Source organism: Coffea eugenioides, chromosome 2, assembly GCF_003713205.1.
Source record: "Coffea eugenioides isolate CCC68of chromosome 2, Ceug_1.0, whole genome shotgun sequence".
Taxonomy (NCBI): domain Eukaryota; kingdom Viridiplantae; phylum Streptophyta; class Magnoliopsida; order Gentianales; family Rubiaceae; genus Coffea; species Coffea eugenioides.
In genome coordinates, this window is record NC_040036.1 from 22,557,289 (window position 1) to 22,572,098 (window position 14,810).

Sequence of the window (14,810 nt, forward strand, 5' to 3'; positions counted from 1 at the left end):
ATGAATTGACTAGCAACTGAAGAAAAGTGCTCGGTTGTTTTTTTACTGTAAAAGTGGGAATGTTGCGATTCTGTGATAGATAATGCAATCACATACAAACCAAACAAAAAGTGATAAATGAGAGATTTATTCCTCCATAAGACATCCGTTCTGAAAAGAAGCAACAGCATATTTATCTGTCATTGCAATTTTGTACTCAACTCGCCGCGCTTTCTATAACAAAGTACTCTCTCTATAGATCACTTCTGAAGTTACAATGATATCATCATTCACAGATGCTCAGCACATTGTTGCCAGTTAGATTACAAGGAAATGTGCTTGCTTCCCTTATCAATGTCTCAAAGAAAGAAGTCAGGAAGACAAGACACCAAAAAGGTGGGGGAAGTACGAAAACAAATGAATTTGTATACATTTTCAGGACCTGAGCGGCAAATATCAGAAGGATGCCATATACATACAAGACCTCAAATGAAATACATGAAACCTAGGCACCCTTTCTAAACAAAAATGAAACAATGGTAGGGTGAATTTTGAGGCAAAATAATTGTAATATACCAAACTAAACTACTCTTACAGACACTAAGTACACTAAGAGAATGCTACCTTAAGAGCTTGGTTTTCATTGTTGTTGAGTTTGACTTCTCCATTTCTTCTGGTGGAGGCTTTACATATTTTCCTATTGTCTTCTGACGAGTCCTTCTCCGAATTCGAGAAATTTTATCCTTACTTTGTTGCCTCCTCTTTTCTTTCTCTCGATTTCTTAGATTCCTCTCCTTTTCATATACACCTTGCCAGAAAACCTCACCTGTCAATGGCCACAGCCATCGTCTTTTTGGGTGGTCTGAATCTGCCTCCTCAGCTAGGTCCTCATCCATGCTCTTGAGAGTGTTATATTGGAACCACTTGACCCACATTTGACCTCTTCGGTTCTTAAGCCTGTGCAGCTCTTGCATCACGCCGGTCTCTGGATTCACATAAACCATTCGCCTTGCACTATGATAGGCCCAAACATTTACAAGTAACTCAAGCACCCGTGAATAGCAATGTTTGTCCTGCAAAGATGGAAAGAGTGAAGAAACGGTCAATCACCTCATCCCAAAGGAAAGACCAATGATTGAATGAAATCCAATGAAAAAGATGTAATTCTACATGTTGGCAGATTTACTTAAGACCTGGGCTAGGTTTTGCTTCCTTCCTTTCCTTTTTTAATACCCCCAGGGCATGATATCTAAATTGCCCTGGTCCATATGTACATCACCCAAAAGCCTTTATTTTCTCTTGATGCATAAGGAAAGATGATAGCATCTTATACGTGCTGGGATATTTATAGATATTTGGATATCTGGTCTCATTGCCCCTCACCCTTCTTGATGGTTAGAAACCATTTAAATGTCGAGTCTTTGTTCGACGAAATATGTGCCAAATTGTCCTGATGCACAATTTCGGCAAAATAAAACCTTTGGTGACAATATTGACTACACATGACCAACTCATTGTTTCGTCAAGGAAGATGCGCCAACTGGTCACCCAATTCAAACAGTTACAGAAGTCAATGTACACCAAAAAATTAATGTATATGCTTCAATTTCAAGCCCTACTGAAATTAGGTTGGAAATAATGTTGTGCACGAACCAGTTCCTATCACAAGCAGGTTGGAAATTAATGACTGCAAGACTTACTTTTGTTAAACTCAAATAACAATGTCCATTTCGATGGTGCTCCTCATAAAATTGTTCATCAAGCGCATCTACAAACATCCTGCATTTACAAAAGCAATTACATTGGTATATCAATTCCCATACTCAGGAAAGGGAATAGCAGGAAAATGGAAAATAAGAAAGATATTGAATATTGGGTGCATATTAATCATAGAAAATAATTGTTCAAACCTTGAGAACATAACAAACTCCAAAAAGGACCTAGTTGGCAAAATCCAACTATGCATGACAGACCATGTATCTCCATCTGTAGGCATTGGAGGTAGAGAACTCAAGTTATGCTTTACGCCGTACATCTTCTTTAGAGCCTCAGAGAATGCAAACCTTCAAATTGGTACAGAAGTAAGAGAAAATTCAAGTCCATGGAGAGAATCTAGAACAAAAGTACATAAGAAAATTGGCTATGAGTCCTATTGGAGTATTAGGGAACATCAAGTCCCATAAAACATTTTTCTTTTCCTTTCATTATGACAATTACATACTATATCTTTCAAATAGCCAGAAAAGTCCTAAAACTAGTAATAGGAACTGATTGGCTATTGACCCTTCCACGCTTAAATTATCTTTCTTCATATCTTTATGATGATATAAGGGTCTATTTGTTGGAGAATACAGGTCCAGTAATTGGAAACCAGCCTTGTGCATTCAAGAGAACAATTTGTGCTATAAAATCAGCAATTGACGTTCAAAGGATGTGGAAGAGAAAAATTATCAACCTTATATATGTAGATTTAACCCTATGCTAAATCATCAACCTTAATTTTTAAAGACAAAATAGAAGGAAAGGCTGCATAGACTTAAGATGCTTACCACTTGACGTGTTTCAATATCTATGTGCGTAGTATGTATTATGTGTAGTCAGTTTGCACGTCTATATGCACGAGTTTATGTAACGTGAATATATATATATATATATATATATTCATGGAAGAGAAGCTACTAAGAAGCAGCCTTACCGGCAATTCCCAGCATTTATAGCATCACAAAATGTCCAAAAATCATGTTTCAGAGGGTTTCTCGGATCCATGTCCATGCAAGCCCAAAAGTACAGTGCATCACCATGTCTTCGAGTTTGGATGGCATCTAACAGTGAAATTTCTGCAGTCCTTGACAGAGATTCCTGTGAAGCCTGTTCTAAGTACTCAAGCACAAGATGGAAAGACCATATATTGTACTCATTATAGTATAGGAAAACAATGACAGGAAATCAGGTTGACTGCAGAATTCAGATTTTCTTTTCTTTTCTATTTTTGTTTTTGGAATTTCATTAATACATTACCGAACACACTAACAAAGATATACAAATTCAATTTTGAACTTAGTAACAGAAATAAGATGCAACCAAAGAACAGAAATCAATTTCGGTGAAATTTAAGGGTTTTTGCATGTCCGACACTAGATGAGTAGATTGTAATTATTGAGATGCAAGCTCCAACAAGTTACTGAAGCACTGTAAGGCGATCGAATCAACTTCATTTCATGTATCTAAAGAAAAGAAGATAAGAGTAGTTTCGGAAAGCTATAGCTGCCTACCAGATATTGAATAATCAAATTTCATCCACCATGTTAAGATATAATCAAATCCTGATTGCAGCTATAGTGGAACAGACTTCTTCAACATTTTAACAACCAAATTAATTTCATTCACCATGTTAAGATATAGTTGCACGTCAAGAAACAGAGAGGACTGTAGAGATCACTTTTGAAGAATTAGTATCCAAAACTGTTCCATCAGCAAGCAAATGAACCCCTTTCCTAAAAGATTGACGAAATAAGACACCATGAGACATTCAAATGGACTATCATCAAGAAGACAGAATCAGAATCAAGAAAGTACCTTCCTTGCAGTTACTCTCCAAGACTGGAAGCCTATCCAAGCATTTTTATGTAGGCGATCAATCCGGTTTGCAATTGCAAAATAGGCTCCATATTCACCAAGCACATCTCGATAATACGGGTTATGTAGAAGAGGAAGCCGAGAAGGTGCATCAACATCATCAGCCCCGCTTCGCCGACCTCTAGTAGACTACAATCATCAATTCCATGTGTCAAATCAGATATGAAAAATTAGTGTCCATTATATAACAAATTAGGCAGCATACTACTCACAATACCTCCCAAGTTCTAAAACATTTAACTTAAAGCTGATTAACAAATTGACAGTCACACCTTATGCTGGCATGTAATTCTAGAATCAGGCAACTAAAATAAAGCCTAAGACTTCTCAAATGCAGCTGGATCAACTAACTTCTAGCCAACAAGGGAAACAAATTTTTGTGAACTAGGCTGTAATATCACCCTCCATTCTACCCACACCAGGATTCTCCTAGCAATAATTAGCTTTCACTTATTAGAACAACAACATTAAAACAAAAGAAAAAAAAAACAACAACAGCAGACAATGTACATGGCTGTATACAGATTAAAAATCTAAATCCCACGAGCATATGAACTCATTGGCATATGCAGTTAACATTCTGCACTTTGGACAGAAACCACAAGTCAGGAAGTTACTATAATTAAGAATAAAAAGAAAAATGTTCTTGGGATTTACTAACATTGAGTAAGTTTTCAGCTCAAATAAAATAGACGGTAAAAAATGGAAAAAATATGTCATTTTAATGTGTAATCACAAAAAATTACCATTCCAACGCCCCGATAGAGTGAAGTGCGATGCAGAAAAGGCCAAGTTCCTTCCCCAAAATATGGTTCATAGATAGTTAATGGCTGTCCTGTCCTTTCAAGCTCTCCTTCATCCCTTTCATGCAATTCATTCTTAATGCGATCAGCCTTTCTAGCATTACGATATACATCCTCCCAAGTCCCCCGAGGTTGATCAGTTCTATCCTTTAACTGTATCAAATTCCAAAGGGTGTAAGGATCCTTCGAGAAGTAGCTGGCTAGATTTCAGAAAATGCAAAAGCAAGACTATGTTAAACATGTTGCTTACCTCAGCGTCTTCTCTCCTCTTCCTCATGTAAGCAACCTGAATAGATTTTTCTTCTTCCCAGATACTGTAAACAAAATTTTCACCTGTCAGAGCTGCAGGTAGAGAACCATCTCTTTGAGTATGATTCCACTGCCTTTCAAACTTGTCTAAGAATCTATTAATCCTCTTTGTTTTATTGTGCTCACTTAAATTTCTGATATGTTCAAAAGGATGCCATAGCCATGAAGCTTTCAGATTGGAAGGTATCTCAAGAACAGACTGTACACTTGCAACCTCAGATGGAAATTTGAGAACATTTTCCAATAGTGAAATATAGCCGTCAATGCTTTCTGAAACCATAAGGTTCTTTGCAGTTTGTCTTCCAATCGCAGCAGCATTTAAAGCTAGAAGAGATAATTTCCCATTTGAGACCACTTGCATTACTATTTGTGACAGCACTCTGATATTCTCTTTTGGAAACAAAAAGCCATTCACTCTGTCATCAACCTAACAAGTTTTCAAAAGCCAGCAAGCAGTAAACACAGAGGAAAACAGAATTAACAAGAAATAAAGGTAGCTTTAGAAGTCATCAAAGGAAATTTATAACCTCATATAAGACATCTCCACTTACCTAATCTACCATTGAGACTTCTAATGAACAAATTTTTGGTAAAGGCTCAAATTTCAAGGATACCAGACAGATTAACAAGTTCTAGTTTTCCTTCCACTTTTATGAACTACAATATTTTTCTTTGAAAATTTTCCAGTTCCACAAGCTTATGTAGCATTAAAGCATTTAGATCTCCATATGAGCTTATTCTTAAGCTTGAATTATGTAAATTAAGTAGGAAAAATTAATGTTGATTTAAACTAAATGTAAATTAAGTAGGAAAAATTACGCTTGATTTAAACTAAGTAATGTTCTACCCAAAAACTAAATTTCTGCATAAATCATCTACGTCATTAGTTCATATCTTCCAATTACATACCCTACTGTCAAAGAAAAGGATAAAGGCCGCAAATTTTATCACTGAAAAAAGTTTCAAAACCATGACTTTCAATAATTTGAAATCAGCAGAGACATCAAGCACGCAAACATGAGAACTCACATCCTTTCCTAAGCCCATTAGTCTGGGATATTCAACCAGTATGGTGAACAAATGAGATTAGTATTAGGTAAGCTGAACCAATCAAAGAATAAAGGAAGCTTTACAACATAAATCATGATATAAGTTGAGAATGTAAATGCAGGACATGGAAGCTTTGAATAGATTGTAGAGTTTGAATGCCTACATATTTCCTGATGATAAATATATCTGGTGCTATTACTGGTTTCTCAAAGCACATGGCTCTTAGCAATATGTTTGGAAAAGATGGCTCATCACGGAAGGATGCATATATGACAAGATCAGCTGTACTAAGAATTTTGTCTGCATTTTCATCAAATGCCACGTGCTTCACCATTCCATCTGGGTAAGTCAAATTTGCAGCAATGGTCTGTAAAACAAACAGTATCAAAAATGTATTTGTAGAGAAACTACAAGCATCACGAACTTTTAATAATAATCTTGATAAATTTGTCTTACTTTACAAAATTACTAAGAACAAATATGGGATACCAGGCCCATTACCTCCACAACCGCACTGTAGTTGCTATTCGAATCCCCAACTACGAAAATGATCTTAAAATGAGTATCTATACTGCTATTACTGCGAAATTCCTTAACGACTGGTAGTAATGCCTTTAATACCAGGGCATGTTCCAGCCATAGACCTTTATACAAAAGTTGACATCCCACAATCAAAATATTGAAGTCACTGGACCTCTTTTCGATCTTTACATGCATGTTACTTTTGTCAACAGTAAGCATATTAGCTGCATCCCATGCTTCTTCAGGAGTACCCGGAATGACGAAGTAGTTTCCAGCATCACATGCCGAATAAATCATCTACAAGATGAATCCATAAGAAAACTAGCCTTTAGGAAAGTCTATTAATCTTTAGCCATACATATGGTTTAAACATGGCATTTAAAATGTCAATCAGAGTTTAAACAAGTCAAAATCTCTATAGACAAGATAATTTCAACTCTCAGTATTCATTACAAGCAGAAGCATAGAAAGAAAAAGTGAAGAAGGTAGACTCAAGGTTATCAGATAAAAAATGTTAGGATTAAGAATTGAAAGCAACATCATTGTTTTACTTCATGATTTTCCAATTATTCCTCAAGGAAAAGAAATCAAAGGGATAGCATAACAATACACATTTGTACAGCAAAATCATATGCACAATGCACAAATTACTCCAAAAAGAGCTACTAAAATCTGTGTGGGTTGGAATTAAATTTGTGGAGGCTATACCCAACTTTAATTGCAATATAGATTCGAATACTTAGGAAGATCTAGAAACCATTTCCCAAGTCTCTTTAGCAAGTTCATATAAGATAAGACAGATAACTTTGATTTGACCAGGGGGTTTGGTGAGTCAAGAAGCAAAGAAAAAATACCGGCAGAGCATAGTTATGGAAGACAACCACTGTCGCACGGCTGAAGACTTTTCTCCAACTTTCAACAATCTCATTCTGCCCAGTAAGAGCATAGTTTCTCAAACGATCAGCAAGTGTTTGTTCATGGATGGTCCATATAAGGGGAACATATTTAAAAGGTTCCTGCATTAGGCTGACACAAGTAAAATCATTCATTTCTCTTTGAGAATAATCATAAGATGTAATAATGGGCCAGCACTCGAGGGGAACAAGATGTATTCAAGAAATATAAATCATGTCTATTTGTATCTTTGTTTCATGAATTAAATGCATTTAAAGATGCATCTCCCATGAAAATTCAAAAAAAAAACATCAGGAGAGGCAAGAAAAGGAAAATTAACCAGAATGTTGTAATTTAAACTTATACATGAGATTCAAGATTCTACGGTGCACTTTATGTACCCGTAGGTCAACTAAAACATTAAATATTTGATTGAACTATTAATGGAATGCCAAAAATAGCTTCTAGTCTAGGATCTACACTAAAAGTAATTATACGACAGTAGAACCAGATGCTTTCTTTCTTGACTGGAGAAAACATAAAAGTAAAGGATAACAAACATATAACATATATTTCTACAAGCAGGAGCTCAAACAAGGTTCAAGATTATGTCTTATTGAAGTTGCAAAACATGTCTATAGCAAATTGCAACTGATCCCAATTGATTTATGAACCACGGCAAAATCGTAATAATCATCAAAAAGTTCCAAAAGTGTATCAAAGCTACTGATCAACAGATGTTATTATTGATAAATCTTTATAGGACTTTGAAGAGTAAATTTTTGAGCATCATGAAATTGATTCTTCATCTGTGACAGCCAGCAAAGTACGCAACCACAGAGCAAAAGAACAAAAGAGAACAGAAGATATAGAAATTGAGAATTTGTGCTTTACAAGATTATGATGCTTACCAAGAGAAAATCCCCAACGATTCAAGAGAGTTCAAAAGTATCCCATCGTAGCTGCAGCCAAACACACAGTCAAAATCAAAGAAATTTCGATATTTCATCATTTACTAGTACATCCAAGTGTTTGACAAAGTTGGAGAATTGTTTTATCTTTATTAGGAAGGAATCTGCAAGCCAGCTGAACAAAAGCCATGAAAAAAATTGACCTCAACTAATCAAAACCACATCCTATGTAGTAAATAAGGTAAAAATCAGAAAATAAAAGGTATTTTTTGCACTAACCACAGGGAAAATCATCACCTAACAAATAACTTACACCAGCTCAAGTCTTATAATCACTTAAATTTCACATAATCTCAAAGAAATTGAAATAACAAGCATACTTCAACCAATCAACAGCTATCTTCATGGTCTCATTGACTTCAATGACATGGAGTGGAAAGCCATAATCTCTCCAAATAGCATGTACAGGACCATCATCAAGGGAGAACACCTGCAAATGTTTAAGACAAACACCGGTAAGGCCATCAGACATGTGATTAAAAGGTAAAGCTTCAAATAAGACATTCCTTATTTTTCAGAAGAAAGTTTAAAATTGACATCTAACAAGAAGAAAACTAATGCCTGCCCGAAATTTTTTCTTTTTTTTCGTGTGTGTGGAGGGGGGGGGGGGGGGAGTGGGTCCATTTGAGATTGCTTCAAATGCACGCATTTGGGCTTAGAAAATCAAGATGGAATTGAAATACTGAAGCCTACAAGTGGGTATAGGGGAGTGTCCTTTTAGGATAGCTTCAAATGCACATTCGGGCTTGGAAAATCAAGACAAAATTGAAATGTTGAAGCCTGCATCTAAACTTCCACTCACATCCTACCGTACATGCAGTTGTGTTGCTCAACTGATATTCGGATTCTGTAGTAGGTTAGTTGAGAAAGATTCTCAAATAACATACCGAAGCTTAATAGCAAAGGACGATGGAAAAATTTAAGGAAAGAGAACATAAGGAATGGAAGTACTTTATGCTCTCATTTTGTTGAACTATGTTGGCAATGGGGTTAAGGTGATAGAGAATCAGTCTCTGTACAGGCTAATAGACAGGTTGTTGGAAAAAAGTGCCCAAATATAATGAATAAAGCTTCAGGAAAAAGCAGTCTACTAAAGGAAATTAGTCATATAAGCATGGAAAGAGAGCCAAATATAATGAATGAAGCCCCAGGAAAGCAGTCAACTACAGGAGATTAGTTATGCATTTTGAGAAAAGGTTCAAACTCAAAGGTCTTGAAAAGGATTGCTCATCATAAAGACCACACTAGCACTCATTCCCATTTAGGTTCTCCTGTAGCATTGGGGTTCTGCATGATTGTAGAGGTGCACAATGTCAGCATTTTTGTTGTCTAAAGTTGACTGGTAATAACAAGTGGATAACTACTCAAAATGGAATCCAGGTTTCAGTTAGAGAGAATATTTAATTAACAGTAAAGGGTATGAGTACAGCTTTTCATGTTTTTTTACGAACTTACAGGCTTGAGAGCTGAAATAAAAGCACTCAAGTATTGGATCCATCCATCATTCCGAGGGCTTTCAAAAACTTATTATTCAGCCTAACTCTTGAAGTCTGGTCTCCATTTACAAGTTAGTAACAGCCACCCTTGGGCGAGGATAATGACTATCACAAATTTACACAGCGATTTTAGAGAAGAAAATTTAACGTGTTGATGCTTGGTCCATAGATGCTGGAGGGATGGCAAAACTCAGGCATAACCTAGTATTATAGAACTGCCAAGAAATGTAAGAAGTCTTTGTCTTTCAAATTTACACTGGTAAAGTTTTCAGTCTTTCTAGTCAATTAAATTTCTATTGTTAAAACTGGTAGAGTCCATGTCCAATCTTCTGCCACACCAAGATAGCTTGCAAGAGAGATTAGCAAACCATTCTTTTTTTTTTTGGGGTTCAAGAGGACATTGAAAACCTTACAAGGGAGAATGGGCGATTAGCAATTAGCAAATGTCGAACTAGGGACCATGGTCACTGGCTAATGTCCCTACCAGCTAAGCTGGGTCCTGGGGACAATTAGCAAATCATTCTGTTAGACCGTGCCAAATAAAAACAACTTACAATTGTTAAGATTAAATTTGTCTCATACCGTCGGTGGGTAACAAATTATTATTTCATAGGGCTGCCCCTAGCTTAGAAAGTGACTGACAAACTGAAGTTAAACAAAGTAAACCATGATGCAGGAGTTTCTGCTGCTACCGTACCAAGAGTAAGGTAGTAAATGGTGCTCAATTTCCCAGGGAAAATCCATGCTTTGAAGTAGAAGATGAGCAGATTGTTTAGATGAACCAAAATGATAATATAAAATGACATTCAGAAATTCAAGCAGCAGGAAAGCTAAACCCTGAACTTGTTACATGAATTAACCAAACTGGTTATCTGTGCATCATGGACGAAATGAAATTCAGAACATGCTATACATTTCATTTGCGAAGTCAGCATATTTACCTCAATTTCATATCCTACTCTCCGCAATACAGCTGCAATAGTAACCATTTGTATTTGATAGGGATCAACCAAAAGATTGGCAAAGACCTATGTGGACAAGTCAAAATAAGAAAAGAGTATTATGCAACTAAGAGAAGGCCCCAAGACAGAAGGAGCAACAACTAACGAGCTATTTATCCCCCCAAAAAAAAACACTTGAAACAGGAAAATCCTTAAAGTGTGTAACGATCTGCAGCTGATAACAACTAACTAAATAATTGAATCTATTGTAAAGAACGTTGAGATTATAACTTAAATTCTTCAGAAGTTAAAACAATACAAGAAAGAGCTCTCACCACAGCAAGCTTGGGTTTTCTATAACCAAATGTCAGATGATTCCTTGAAACAACAGTTCGATTAGCCAGTATAGCATCATTCCGAAACTTGGCCAATAGCTTTGATGGCTCAAACTTGATATCTTCACCAAAATCCAATCCACCAAACCCTTTCAACAATGCCAAATCTACATCACCAACTCCGTCATTCACTCTCAAGAAAGTCTCTGATTTCTCCATAATTGAGCCGAGCAAGAACATTTGGAAAAGTACAAGAAAGAAAAGAAACACAGCTACCGTACAAATCCATATTAGATAATCAAACTTCTTGAAGAAAAACAATCTTGCAAATCTTGATCTAGCAGCCTGCTGCCTCTGATTAAAGCTCCTCCCTGTAGTAGATGAAGACCGAAGTAAATGCTGATCTCTCTTCAATTGAAGCCCACTTTCAAGAGAACCCATTTACAATCCCATCAATTCAATGCCAAAAAGGTACTTCAACCACTAGTTTCGACCCTTCAATCCCGTACAAGCATTAAGAAAGAGAAAAAGGATGGGTTTCTTGAGATGCCTGGAGCAATGCGATTCTTTAATATACTTACTTATGATCAAGGGAACCCTTTTCGAATCCCAAAAATCCAAGCCCGAAAAGTACTTAAAACAATAGTTTTCCGCACTTCAAATATCCATTAAACTAAGCACTGATCGATAGAAAAAGAAAAAATAACAAAAAAGAAAGCTATCTTGAGGAGTCTGGCCGGAGTAGAGGGATTTACTGGTATCTAATACTTGAATGTAAGTACCAGACGAGAGAAAGAGAGCAAAGGTGATGATGATGGAACAAGTGGATTGATAAGATTAACAGAGTTTGTCTGGTTCTTACACCATTAAAGAAATCAATTAGCAGCAGGATAAGATGGCTTGTGAGACGTTTCTCCTTTTATTTATAAGCTGCTCAAGACAGCTCAATATTCCGTACGCAGCTAAAAAGGTAAGAGAGGAGGAATTGGAAAGAGCTTAAAAAAGGGGAAAAAAAAAAAGAAAATTTGAATAATTAGAGGGGATGGACTATGGAGAGATGCCAGCGGCAGAGCATGCCGCGAGGTGTCCTCTTTCGTCAATAAGGTAGCAATGGTCGTCATCCAGTATGATGAGTCAACGACATCTACAGTGTATTATTTACTGCTACTACTTACAAAATACTGCAAATAGTTTCGAAAAAAAAAAATACAAACTACTATGTGTTGTGTGTGAAAAGGAGTCAGACTTGAAAAGACGCGAGATTTTTGGTGGGGGATCGTGAGATATTGGGACTTATGAGACTACGAGAGTAGGAAAATCGTTCAAAGATTTTTCACATTTTATAAAGTAAATTTTTTCATCTCCCACTTTGGAAAAGTATAATTTTATGTCTCTTACAGATTTACATTGATCAAATTTAGTTTCTATCTAATTTTTTGACTAGTTTTTCATTGGAATCCATCACGTGCGTTGAACGTGATCAAATTAATTTTTTTCATCCCTAACATCTTACAAAATGAATCTTTTCATCCCTCATTGATCATGTGTATGAATGTCTTATTCGTACACATGATCAATATGGGATAAAAAATTTTATTTTGTGAAATGTGAGAGATTATGGATCGAATTATGTGAAATATAATTTGACAAATTTGCTCCTAAAAAATGATCACATGTAAGGCATGTCGTAGATTTCGATAAAAAAAATTAGTCGAAAATCTAGATAGGAATCAAATTTAACTAATATAAATTTGTAAGAAACATAAAATTACACATTTAAAATATAAGAGATGAAAAAAAAATTATTTACAAAATGTGAGAGACGTTTCGAACGATTTTTCCTCATGAGAATCTAATTAATGAATGGATTTCCTCATTAATGTCAAAAAGGGTTTGTTTGTCAAAATTAAAGTTTGAATGTTTTATCTTGTGACAATTTTGGTGTGGGATCGTGAGATATTGGGAGTTATGAGACTATGAGAGAAGAGAGAGGGAAAATCGTTCAAAAAATCTCTCGCATTTTACAAAATAACTTTTTTTATTTTTCATTTTTAAAAATGTAATTTTACGTCTCTTACAAATTTATATTGATCAAATTTAATCCCTATCTAGTTTTCGATTAGTTTTTTTTGTTGAAATCCATCACATGCGTTGAACATGATCATTTTTTATGACACAAAATATATAATATATAAATAATATTCGATTAACCTTGTTGAATACTCTAGTATTTACTTCTGATACTCAAACTTGAATCGTTACATATAACAAGCAACTCGAATTTGAACTCGATCAAATCAAGTTCGATCCAAGTCGCTCGCAAACTACTCGCGAGTGATTTGACTTGATAGTACCCCTAGTTCTCATATTTTACAAAATAATTTTTTTTATCCCCCGCATCTCACAAAATAATTTTTTTTATCCCTCATATCTCATAAAATAAATTTTTTCATCCCTCATTGATTATGTATATGAATAGTTTTTTTCGTACACCTGATCAATGAGTAATGAAAAAATTCATTTCGTGAAATGTAAGGGATTATGGATCGAATTATGTGAAATATAATTGGACAAATTTGCTCATAAAAAATAATTTCGGGTAGGGCACGTGGTGGATTCCGATAAAAAACTAATTGAAAATCTAAGTAGAAACCAAATTTGACTATATATGAATTTATAAAAAATGTAAAATTACACTTTTAAAAATAAGAAATAAAAAATAAAATCATTTTACAAAATATGAAGAACATTTTGAATGATCTTCCCTCGTGAAAATCTAATTAATGAATGGATTTCCTCGTTAATGTCAAAAGGGTTTGTTTGTCAAAATTTGTCTAGTAAATTTTGAATGTTTATCTCGCGACAATTTTGAAGGTTGATGGTGATTTAGGTAACCTTGGCTTAAAGGGTTTTGACTTTGGTGCCCAGCCAAATACGCATTGGAGGCTTCGGCTATTTCCATGTTTCTTCCTTCTCTTTTTTTTTTTTTTTAATTTTATTTCCTCTTTTTGTTGCAATATCACCAATGAAAGTGCTGAGATTTTGCGTGGGACAAATAAACAATCCTCTAGTATACCAAACAAGTCAAGCATTAAATCAGGAGTAAAATATCTTGAAAATGGTTTAAATCAGCAGTATGCCTAAAATTGTTTGATTATTCAATTTCGTCCGTGATTGATAATATGAGAATAATAATGCTTTACTAGATAACTAGAAATAGAAGACATCGAGGAAAAAAAAAAAAAACGGATGACTTGGCATAGAAAGTTGTCGGTCAATTAATAATTGCATTTCGCATTACTTAGAACAGAAATCTCATGCTTGATATCTTCACCAAAATATCCCTATTTAGTGACATATTTACCCTTAGATCTTGACAGGTGATTTACACTTGATTTATTCTTTAGATTAAGAGCAAAATTTGACAAATAGCCACAGGTGTACTAATTAATTAGTGTTTTTTTTTTATCAATTAGTACTTGTCTATTTTACGCCTACTCCTACTCTATTCTATACTAAGGAGGATGACTCAACTGGGTCAAGGGATTGAATCACCATCGGACCAGACGGGTACATTACGTACTACTCCTATTCTATTTTACTAATTAGTTAGATGAGTGGCTGAATTGAAACGATAAATAGTTTGATAAATTTGACAAATAGCCATAGGTGTACTAATTAATTAGTGTTTTTTTTTTTATCAACGAGCACTTGTCTATTTTACGCCTACTCCTACTCTATTCTATACTAAGAAGGAGGATTCTGGGTCAAGGGACTGAACTATCGGACCAGACAGGTACACTACGTACTACTCCTATTCTATTTTACTAATTAGTTAGATGAGTGGCTGAATTGAAAGGATAAATAGTTTGAT

General features: G+C 35.2%; 1 protein-coding gene across 1 annotated transcript; it reads right to left on the bottom strand.

Moving 5' to 3' along the window:
• Positions 1-237: 237 nt before the first annotated feature.
• On the bottom strand, positions 238-11,880 carry LOC113762029. The gene is made up of 14 exons (XM_027305265.1): positions 10,937-11,880; positions 10,602-10,688; positions 8,485-8,594; positions 8,105-8,155; positions 7,154-7,325; positions 6,279-6,596; positions 5,941-6,144; positions 4,669-5,154; positions 4,362-4,571; positions 3,556-3,744; positions 2,675-2,838; positions 1,890-2,042; positions 1,680-1,758; positions 238-1,052 (listed from the first exon to the last, which is right to left on the bottom strand). Exons 1-14 carry the CDS (start codon positions 11,375-11,377, stop codon positions 600-602), a joined length of 3,117 nt encoding a protein of 1,038 aa, XP_027161066.1. The 5' UTR covers positions 11,378-11,880; the 3' UTR covers positions 238-599.
• Between the last annotated feature and the right edge of the window lie 2,930 nt (positions 11,881-14,810).

Excerpts from the sequence above, each read along its gene's own strand:
- LOC113762029 (XM_027305265.1), bottom strand. The coding sequence starts at position 11,377 with ATGGGTTCTCTTGAAAGTGGGCTTCAATTGAAGAGAGATCAGCATTTA. Across the intron at positions 6,145-6,278 it reads ACTACAGTGCGGTTGTGGAG|ACCATTGCTGCAAATTTGAC; the intron begins GTAATGGGCCTG and ends TTTGTTTTACAG. Across the intron at positions 2,839-3,555 it reads GGAGAGTAACTGCAAGGAAG|GAATCTCTGTCAAGGACTGC; the intron begins GTACTTTCTTGA and ends CAGGCTTCACAG.